The sequence below is a fragment of the Micropterus salmoides genome, unplaced genomic scaffold (genome assembly GCF_014851395.1).
Source record: "Micropterus salmoides isolate LMB-PRFRI ecotype aquatic unplaced genomic scaffold, ASM1485139v1 Ms_hic_scaffold_10, whole genome shotgun sequence".
NCBI lineage: Eukaryota > Metazoa > Chordata > Actinopteri > Centrarchiformes > Centrarchidae > Micropterus > Micropterus salmoides.
The window spans coordinates 4,339,415-4,351,130 of NW_024040041.1; the positions used below are offsets into that span (position 1 = coordinate 4,339,415).

Sequence of the window (11,716 nt, forward strand, 5' to 3'; positions counted from 1 at the left end):
CCCAAAATGTCATCTGTTAACAAAAACACAAGACTGACTGCGTGTCCGGCGCGTTAGTAATGTCTCCATCATCATCACCATCTGACGCATCCTCCTCACCCACCCTTTTGCTTCACACAGACACACAAATGCACGCGCGCGCGCGCGCACGGAATCACGCACGCACTGTGGTGTAACCCCTCCCTCCTCCGGTGCTGCTAAACTATATAAATCACCTCTGTCGGAGTTTGAAACCAAGGTGCAGCGACCCGCAGAGTATAAACTGATCGAAGAGGGGAGAAGAAAAAACAATCCTCGAAGTCACAAAGACCTCTGCTGCTGTTAGAAACACCTGTGGTTCCGACTTCTACCCGTAACCTCCAAAGTCTTCTCAAAGTAAGTGTTCACACTTCTCACTCTTATTCCTCTACATATTAACAACCTTATTGTTACACTTGTCTATACGAAGAAGGATGTTGACACTGTTACAGAAAGAGATCTGTCGTATTCTGTGCTAAGTCCTAATAGAAGTTAAATTGCATTGGACTGTGTTTGGAGATACATGTTTTCAACTTTTGTGAGCAAAATGCTTTCTTTAGCCAAAGTCTTTTACCTCTAACGTGTGCACATTAAAAAAACGCAACTTGAAAAACTTTGGGAAAAACTTAAGTGAGCAAAAAAAGCTTTAATAAATAACATTTAACATGGCGGCTACATATAAGGGGCTGTAGAGGGGTTTTTGTTTCTGAGCGAAGTTTTGGACTCTTATTTTAAACTGCTAACTCTAAATGTTGTGCTCATCCTCGGCAGTTAGCAGGTACAAAACTCTTATCCGGATATTGCTGTAAAATGTCTGTGTTAAATTGGCACCACGCACCCGTTAGGCACCACGGACAGCGCCGCGGGGGGTTTAACACTCACAACTTCTTGTTTGTTGCAGACATACGCACCAACTGCCTTGTTCTTTTTGAGCGATTAAACCAGTAAGGGGGCGCTCCTTATTTCGTCACACATCACAGGCAGCAGTACAGGTAACTCACCCCGTGAACCTGGAAAAGCTAAAAATATTGGAGAATAGGAATTATTGTAAGAGAGCATTAGGGCAGATAGAAGGGCATTAAAACTATGAAGGAGACATGTTGATCATTATAACTCGACTTATGTTAACACCTGCTGCTGTGTTAGGTATTGCCTGAATGTTTTAAAAGTAGGAGGACCAAATACATCTTCTATAGGCCTTCACTTTCACCAACAAGTCATTGTTCAACGACGCAACTCATCGTTGTTATTCCGAGGCAGATGGCTAAAAAATGTCTGGCATAAGATAAATAATATATTTTGCCTGCGTAGAAGGGAAAGTCATTTGATAAATATTGCTGTAACTTCAGTCGACAGTCGGGCGGAGCGGGAGAAACCCCGCTTGGCTTGTGCAGTTTGGGGCTGGCACTGAGCGCCCCCCACACCTAGACCTGACCTGACCAACCTGCTGGATTTTGACACTGAAGGCAGAGAGAAAAACGTGAAATAAAAAATGGTTTAGTAGCCGACTCATTAAAAAGTTAAACATATTGAAGCAGCATGCTGCAAAGTGCACATAACAACATATAGATTCTGTGCGTGTGGGCCAAGCACGTGCAAATAGGAAGTAGTCAAAATGCTTAAATAAAGGTAATGCTAAAAACATTCAGTTGTTAGATTTTAAATAGGTTGGGTTGTTCTATTTTTTTTATTTCACTAGCTGTCTGGCAATCCCACAAGACTGTATGATATGAAATTAAATTTAGTTAATTTAAATAGCTTTGATATAGCCGGCAAAGTTATCATGACTGAGAGCCATTAAACATAGAGGTATAGTTTTTTGTTGTGGCAGCTTCCAGGCAATAAAATTGGCTGATTTTATGAACTGTGTGCCTCTATTATCCACTGCCAAGTTTGAACCTGTTGTTTGATTTCTGTTTGGTTTTATTGTAACTGTTAAGTGGGACCCACTCCATCCAGCAAGCCAAAACAACTTAGATTCTAACAGCTAACGAATACTTATCACCTGAACATTATTATTATTATAAGTAGTAGTAGTAGTCTTAATTAATTAATAATAATAATAGTAATATAATAATAACAACAATAATAATATAATAGCCCTAACAATAACATACAAAATATATTAACTGCCTCATAATACCCTACAATGGAAATTAAGCTTATTTCATAACAACCATCAAACCCACAGCCTCCACTGGAATCAATCAATATTCTTCATCTTCCTCAGGAACTGAACAACATTCAGCTGGGGGAGTCAGACAATAAGTCAATCTACAGCCTGAAGAGGGTTCTCTTCTTTCTTTACATGATACACATTGATTTGTTTAGCTGCTTCAGACACCTCTACTTACTCATCAGCCAGCTTAGCCTGAGCAGACATCTCCCAAAAACAAATGACACCGTTTTCCCACCCTGTGCCCGTCAGGAGGAGCTTTGACACGCACCAAACGCTTTTCTCGTTAGAAAGACAAGGAGAAAATGTTTTCATCAGCCCTCATGCCTCCATCGCTCTCACTTTCCATCACAGTGTTCCGGGGTGTTTTGGGATTAATTCAATCAAAACTTTGTGAGAAGAGGTCTTTATGTTATTGATTTTTAAAGACAGATTATAAATTTTTTATCTGTGTCATTTCCAACATTCTCATGCACTTGAAAATAAAACTTTGGCACACTACAATTACCACAATCAACCATCACTACAAAAAATGAACTAACATACTAATTATTGCATTAGAGTTAATCCAAAACTTTGGATCCTTTATCTCCATAACTCTCCTTGTCTTGCTGCCCCGTTACAGATGGCCGTGATGCTGAAGCCATGGACGGTGCTGGTGGCCGTAGTGCTGTGTGTGCTGGTGTGTCTGGGAACGCTGGCGGACGCCTACCCCCCGAAACCTGAGAACCCCGGTGAAGACGCCCCACCCGAAGAGCTCGCCAAGTACTACACCGCCTTGAGACACTACATCAATCTGATCACCAGGCAGCGGTATGCACACACACACACACACACACAAACACACACACACACACAAACGGAGAACTGTTCGTGGTACATACACCATTTTTTATTTAGTCTTTTTATGCATTTTTTGAGAGTCCAATGACTTCATAAGGACAGGGTGTCCAAAGTGAGGAAACTGCCTTTAAAAAGGCATCGCTCTTAGTTTGATTTAGATTAAGGACAGTTGGGTTGGGGAGAAGGGGTGAATCCTATTTTATAATTCCCTATTTTATATTTATTTTATCTATTTTAAAACCTCTTATACCTTTAGCGCACAAACACCTTACACGCCGTCCAGCTGTGCAGCATGTTGCACACCCACTTAACTGGACAGTTTTAAGTGTGACAGCAGCTGAACAGAGTTATTCCTTTTTGCTTTAGTCCAGATTTCATTTAGTTTGATTCAATTTATTATCGAAACCGGGTTCTATGAGTTTCCCACTCATACTTAAGCCTGGAGCTCTGTAAACGTGTGATGCACCCCCTCCACGCCAACCCTTCACCCACACACAACGGCAGCTCAGTAGATTGGATTACCGGCCACTCTCCAAAACCTCCAGGCCTCCAAATCAACGGGACCAGAGCAATAACATCGGCACAGATGGACCCAAGAAAGAATCCCAAATCCAGTTAGTGGGGCCTGAGCCGAGGCCTGCTGCTTTCGGGTATAGAAGTCACCGGTATGAAATTGTCAGATGGCATATTTTTTGACGGGAAGCAGTCGGGCTCATGAGCTATCTGTTCTTATTCATGAAAGCCAAATAGGTCGTTGATATTTAGATACTTGGTTTAAAGACTCCTAGTGCCATAGAAAGCCAATTTGTTTCAAGTTAAAAGTTTTTACGTTTGACTGGAGAGCTGCAGATGAAGACATATTATACTTGATACAGGTAACTAATGGTTCTATGAAGGTTTTGCTGTATCAAATATATGCCAGGGAATGTGATGGCTGGGCGCTTTAAGCTGTGCACTCTAGATAAAATTGATGGATCTGGACAGTCAGGAGCCATTCGTGAATTTGTGAATTGTAACACTGGACAGCAGCCTGGCAGAGTTTATATTCTACAGTTAACGCTTTATACATTTTAAGCCGATTTTATTCTATTATCGCAATATTATTTTATTAGGATTCAGTATTTTTCCAACAGAATTTCCAAAGACTGCTTTAAGCTCTTAAAATTCAAAAGACACTTGCAGTGTTTCAACTTCAACTGCTTTAACTCCCATTCAACATCTCACATGGCAATTAACACTTTATGACATTTTAACCTCTTTACATTATTTTCTCTTGTAATAGTGTAAGCAAGCACACTTCAATCTATGGAAGAATTTTGTAGGAGGTTTTCTGGAAAGAACTATGTAATATTGGTAATAATAAAATAGCGACAACATTATTTTTGTTTGTAGTGTGTAGAATTTAAAGGTCCCATATTATGCTCATTATCAGGGTCATTCTTTTATTTTGTGTGTCTACTAGAAAATGTTTACCCGCTTTAATGATCAAAAAACACATTATTTACTGTCCATTGCTTCAGCACCTCTATTCTCCCTCTGTCTGAACACTTAGTTTTAGTTCCTGTCTCGTTAAGCCAAATCACTCGTCTTTACAAAAAGGACATTCTGGCTACCTGTAAAGGGAGTGCCACTTACGCTAATATTTGTTTAGCCAGATATACAGTAAATGGCAAGGTATGCTTAGCTTTCATGACTCCGATGTAAGGGTAATATAGGAGTAGCAGGGCTGATATTTCTAAAAACCGTGACCACAGGATGGAGAGAACAAGAAAGAAAGAAAGGGAGAAAGACAGTCAGACAGGAACGGGCAAGATAGTCAACTGGCGAGAAAGACGGTAGGACAGATAGAAAATAAGAGCACAACCATCTACGGAGACTCAGGGAGATATAGGTGCGGACGAGCAATTATCAGAGGGGAAAACATTTGCCACCCTGATGTGTCACACCGTGTGGCAGCTGAGACAGACCATGTGAGCTGTTTGATTGCTTTCCTACAGGGCAACACACACATAAACACACACCTCCTGTGTGTGTAACGAAGCATAAGATTGGGTGCCGGGGTCATAGAGGGAGGTGGAACAGGTGGTTGATGGGAAAACAGAGGAGCCGCAGGTCGCGCTGCAGGGGCTGTGTTGAATGGCACTGTTTCACGCACATACACATTACCAAGTAAAGTTTTTGTTAAACGGCTCTGTGATTTTACATTTCCGGCTCTCTTGGACCACATCAAGAGAATGATAAGACTCATCCAGACTTGGAAATGACACACACCTGTGTTAAAACACACATACACACACAGTCTGAATCTGAGTGTGAAATGAAAGCATTTGGGACACAGGGAGGGGAAGTAAACCAATATATAAAAAAACAGACAGATAGAGGTAAGAGGAGACAAACAATGAACAAAGATAGAACACATCTGTCCTGAAAGTCTCAGAATATATAACAACCCCCAAACAGTTTCGATTCAGACTGGAAAAACGGTATATAACTGTAACATTGTATACAGTGTATTAGTTAGAATCTATATATATATACATACATACATCATCAGTGTATATTGACATTGTATACAGTATATTAGTAAATATATATATATATATATACACATCATCAGTGTATATTGACATTGTATACAGTATATTAGTAAATATATATATATACACATCATCAGTGTATATTGACATTGTATACAGTATATTAGTAAATATATATATATACACATCATCAGTGTATATTGACATTGTATAAAGTATATTAGTAAATATATATATATACACATCATCAGTGTATATTGACATTGTATACAGTATATTAGTAAATATATATATATATATACACATCATCAGTGTATATTGACATTGTATAAAGTATATTAGTAAATATATATATATACACATCATCAGTGTATATTGACATTGTATACAGTATATTAGTAAATATATATATATATATATATATATACACATCATCAGTGTATATTGACATTGTATACAGTATATTAGTAAATATATATATATATACACATCATCAGTGTATATTGACATTGTATACAGTATATTAGTAAATATATATATATACACATCATCAGTGTATATTGACATTGTATACAGTATATTAGTAAATATATATATATATATATATATACACATCATCAGTGTATATTGACATTGTATAAAGTATATTAGTAAATATATATATATATACACATCATCAGTGTATATTGACATTGTATACAGTGTATTAGTAAATATATATATATATATATATATATATATATATATATACATCATCAGTGTATATTGACATTGTATAAAGTATATTAGTAAATATATATATATACACATCATCAGTGTATATTGACATTGTATACAGTATATTAGTAAATATATATATACACATCATCAGTGTATATTGACATTGTATACAGTATATTAGTAAATATATATATATATATACATCATCAGTGTATATTGACATTGTATAAAGTATATTAGTAAATATATATATATATATATACACATCATCATTGTATAAAGTATATTAGTTAGCACACACACACACACATATATATTGCAATCTGGAGGTTTATAGTTTTACCAGGTATTGAAGATTTAATCAACAAATGGTATCTAATAGCATTATGGGAAATGTATGATCCACTGTTTTGACCAGTATTAGAAGGTTTTTGTTTTTTAATATGTATGAACCATTTAACTTTATGAAAGTGCAATACTCTATATATTTGCAGCATATGGATCATGAGAGGATTTTAAAAGAATAATGTTTTGAGATGATATTGTTGACAGTCTTGTTGAGGTGAGATGGGATGCAACATGTATTTTGTGTAATGTTTACAGTTTAGTGTGTTATGCTCACATTTGCTAATGAGCACTAGATGACCTGATGGTGGTGCCAGATGGAAAATAAAGGCATCACTCAAAGTTACTACAATTCATCCTGAGGGGGACATGAATGTGTGTGCCAAATTTGATGGCATTCCTCCTCCATAGTTGTTGGGCCATTTCACTTAAAACCACAAATGTTAACCTCATGGAAAAGTCATCAAGTTTGCAGGATTCATCTTCGGGGCACCGTGGATATCGGCACCAAATGTCATGGCAATCCATCCAACAGTTAGCATGGCTAAAAACTGCCCTCCTTATATCTCTCCCAGGTATGGAAAACGTTCAGCTCAGGAGGATGTGGTTGCAGAGCTGCTGTTTGGTGGCGATAACAACAGAGACCAGAGATCAAGGTAAAGATCCTCACACACAAGCTGAAGGAGTCATGTGACCTGCAGTGAACATAATATATGAATGTTGACCATTGATCTCCCTTGTACTCTTCCACAGATATGATGACTCCTATATGTGGTGACTCGGCCACCCCTCTCTCTCCTCATCTGGCATTCCTTCTGGGAGCATCCCACAATGCACCTGGAGGGGCCGACATGTGCCTCTCACCTCTGACCCCTAAGCCAGACCCCAACCATTGCCTGTCACTGATCAGAACACAAGCTCTCTCTGTCTCTCTTGTCTTTGTCTCACATCTCTCTCATTATAACACAATTGTACATAATTTATTATTGAAATAAAATATAAATGAGATCAGAGCTATTAATCCGAAGGTGAACTGTGTCTGTATGTGTGTGTGAGCATTAACGCCCCTCTACTGTCCAACACTGTTTAGAGGATGAAATTCTTGTTATACTGTTGCTATTGTAAAAAGTAACATCAGATTAAATTAATAAAAAAAACATTTCTGTGTAATTAAAATGTGTTGATGAATCAGACTGTTTTTTGGGGGATTCATATCATGATGACGATATTTTATCTTAAGTCTGTACCCCTCTAGATAACGGATCATGGAAGTTACAACATGCCACACTTTAATATCAGCTGGTGATTTACACAGCAGTTTTTCCACGCTTACCTTACACGTATTAAATGATATAACTGGTGATTCCAGGGCCGGCCCGTGGCATAGGCAACATAGGTGGTCACCTAGGGAGCAAAATGTCATGGGGCACCGCAAGAGAAAGTTTTGATCTAATTTTAATCATGTACATGCGCGAGTCCAGACAGTAACGTGACTGGTAGAGTTTTGCAGCATAAACATCTTAAAACTGAAGCGCAGCCTTGCTGTTTTGGACTGTGAGTTGCACTTTATCAGAGCTGCAGAAGTTAACGTGTGGATTTATGGCGAGATTTCTGCCTGATCAGAAGTGTTTTTGGTTGGTTTCAGTTTCACATGCAGCATGCAGTCCCTAACTGTGTCAGTCAAACAGTCTGAAGGGGATAGGCTATGTACTAGTGGATCAATAGCGTAGCCTAATGCACAGCAGAGTAGAGGCCAGGTGGAATAAAAAATATTATGAATTCTAATTAAATTATGACGTTAGTCTCGTAATAATGCGATTTATTTCTGGACACATCAGAGAACACTATGGGAGAGATTCTGAATGTGCAGAATGTTTTGAAAATGAGCAGAAAACCTGCTGAAACACAGGAGCTATTAAAAGTCCTGGAATTTATAACTGAATTAAAATGAATTAATTAAAATAATCATTGAGGTGAAAAGGTCCCACATAGGCCTATTAAAAGAGGTTATTTCCCCAAACAGAGACTCAAAAGAGGAGGGAAGGCTCAGCATGTGCACTGACTCAGCAGGGATTTTATTAAATTAGTAAAGTTGATCTACAGGAGAAAACATATTTAAAGGCAGTAGCTGCAGAATGCCTGAAAGCCTGACTGCATTATATTCTATTAAATTTTAATATTTTGAATTGTCACATACTGCCTGAATATTGTGTTTCCCTTTATGTTCCCTTTGTATAAATTGGTGCAGAAATATTCACCAGAATGCAGGAAATTAAGTCTTGAATGCTCAAAATTTCCTGGGGGAGGGCCAATGTCTAAACAACACTTGCATTTCAGGAATCAGTATCCAACGCAGTTTAGGCTATGATGTGGAGGTGGACAAGGCTATGTGGAGGCTGATCACACTTCTTCATTATGGGCCATGATTATTGACTTGGCTGTTTATGAGTTTGGCTGCTGAATTTTCAAAACAATTCCTGAGGATTGAGAAAACATGACCCCAACTACTGTGGTTGGACTTTTTAGGATTGTGCATTTGGGGGTGGGAGGATTAGGGGGCAAAGCCTAGGGCTCCAACACTGTCAGGGTGCTACAATGCCTTGCGAAAGTATGCAAAATGCGTGCAAAATTATTCAGCCTTTACTTTCAGTGCAGCAAACACTCGTTTAAAGCGCAGAGAGCATCATGAAGAACAAGGAACACACCAGGCAGGTCCGAGATACTGTTGTGGAGAAGTTTAAAGCCGGGTTTGGATACAAAAAGATTTCCCAAGCTTTAAACATCCCAAGAAGCACTGTGCAAGCGATAATATTGAAATGGAAGGAGTATCAGACCACTGCAAATCTATATATCTATGTATTTTTCTTACTGTCAGCAAATCCCATTGACAGACCATTAACAATGTATTAATTTGTCACTCAATACTCTTACCCTTATTTGATGCAGTAGTGAGTATTTGCTCCTTATAAAAGCTCTGTATAAGCTTATATGTTTTGTGTGTGTCAAACATCCTCTACAGAAAATGAACTAAAGCTGTAAAACATGGCTTTTAATCTGCTCTACATGTGATTGGTATGTGCAGTATTTTTTGTGCAGTATCCTTGCTTAAATCCCAAAAAAGTCTGTTTGGATTCATGTTGTTGGAACAGTTTGTTCACAAGCAACATACCAGTAGTAACATCACTGTATAGGATAACTAACTATGACTTCTTTATGCATAGTCCTTATGACGTATAAAACATGAAATATGTCCTTGGTTTGGTTGTAATAACAATACTTTATGGTCATTTTAGTCACCAACATTCAAGTCCAGTTTGTGGCAAAAGGAAACCACCAGGTTACCACTTCAATATTTTTCTTCTTTCTACTTTAAAAAAAGGTTATACAAATGGTTGACTTTCAATTAATGTTACTATTATTACTATGAGTATTAAATAGTGTTACACATACAACAGTGGGTTCTGTGGGACCCCAAACTATGAGGATGTGAAGCCAATGTCAACAACTGAAAGTCACTATGAGAACAGCTTAAAATTACTGCGGGCAGTGATGTATGGTAAATTCATTGTTTGCTTTTTTTTTCTAAAATGTGCATTGGACCACAGACACATTTATTTTAATCTGTGTTAACAAACGTACTGCTATCATCGTTCTTCAGAACTTTACATTACAGCTCAGTGATAACACAGGGGTAATAGTGGGGTAATACTATGGTAATCACGGCAGTCATAACCAGGTAATATATTGATAGTAATGATATTTTGGTAATGTTAGGGTTTTCTTTTTGTAAAAGAGTAATACTAGGGTGAATATTAGTCGGAAAGAATCTCAATCATCTCAAAGAACACACAAATATTATCCCGTTATTAACATGGTATGTGATCTTCTGCCCTAATATTACCCCAAGATGTTTCTACACATTATCATCCTCATACTCTCCTCTGTCACACAAATATAGAAAATAATGTCCATGTTACCACTAAGTACCCTAGTATTACTCTGTTGTTGCCAGGATGTTACTACTGTAGTACCTTGTTTTGAGCTGTAATATGAAGTAATACCACACACCAAGTACTGTAATTCTATCACTGTTCAGGCGACTCACTTTAGGTGTAATACTCACATCTCTCCACTGCCTGCTGCTGTTGCACTGTTTTCACATATGCAAGGTCTAGTGTCTACTGCTGCAGCATCCTTCAGCTTCCATCCTTCCAGAGCTGCATGGGAACTTTGGATATTCGTGGTCCTTTTTTGTTTAGGGTTTAGGGTCAGCTGACGATTAGATTAGGAGGATTGTACATTATAGGAATACAACTGACACAAAAAGTCTATCAAAAAAATGGATGTTAAGCAGACCTTAAGTTGCATGCATGTGATTCATGTGGTGGCATAAACAAAAAAAGGGGGGCTCTGATGTAAGCAAGGCTACTTGCTATCCTGAATATGTTGTTTTATTCAATTGCCCGTGTTCTTAATGGTTTATAAAAATGAAATCCACTATTGGTGGAGTTAAGGGGGCTTTTTTCAGCTTTAAAGGGGGGTGTGACAGAAAAAGTCTGGTCTAATGTAACCTGCTGGATGTCACAGAGAGTGTTTATGCCTTGGATATCAATTAAACAGGTTATTCTTAAAACTCTCTGGGTTGTGATCAACCAGCCATCAGTCCAGTCTGAGATTATGTGTTAGAACTGCCACAGTGTCAGCTCTGGGTACTTTAAGATGTTTTTTTAAAGTTAATGTGAAATAAAACAAACAAAAACAACGCACTGTCCCTTTAATACTACTAAATACTAGGCACGGCATTGATTTCTGTCAAGGTCCCAGGAATGTGTTTCATTTAACCGGAAACATGTCGAAACAGCCTTCAAAATTAAGTTTAAATGTTAACGTGGTAAACACTCACCAACTAACTCTTAGTGCATTGTTTAGGCTGAAAAGGTTAATTCTATATCATGTCACGGCAAAAATAATAACAATAATAATTTAACATTAGTTTTCCCGTTGAAAGTTCATATATAATTGCCAATATGGTTTTATTGAGAAATTCCCCCGGAAGTGATATGTATTTTCCTGCTCA

The 11,716-nt window shown here is 37.8% G+C and overlaps 1 protein-coding gene across 1 annotated transcript; it reads left to right on the forward strand.

The window, feature by feature from the left end:
* The first annotated feature begins 227 nt into the window (after positions 1-227).
* pyya (peptide YYa) lies at positions 228-7,815 on the forward strand. The gene is made up of 4 exons (XM_038692156.1): positions 228-375; positions 2,820-3,007; positions 7,215-7,295; positions 7,393-7,815. Exons 2-4 carry the CDS (start codon positions 2,820-2,822, stop codon positions 7,415-7,417), a joined length of 294 nt encoding a protein of 97 aa, XP_038548084.1. The 5' UTR covers positions 228-375; the 3' UTR covers positions 7,418-7,815.
* The last annotated feature ends 3,901 nt before the right edge of the window (positions 7,816-11,716 follow it).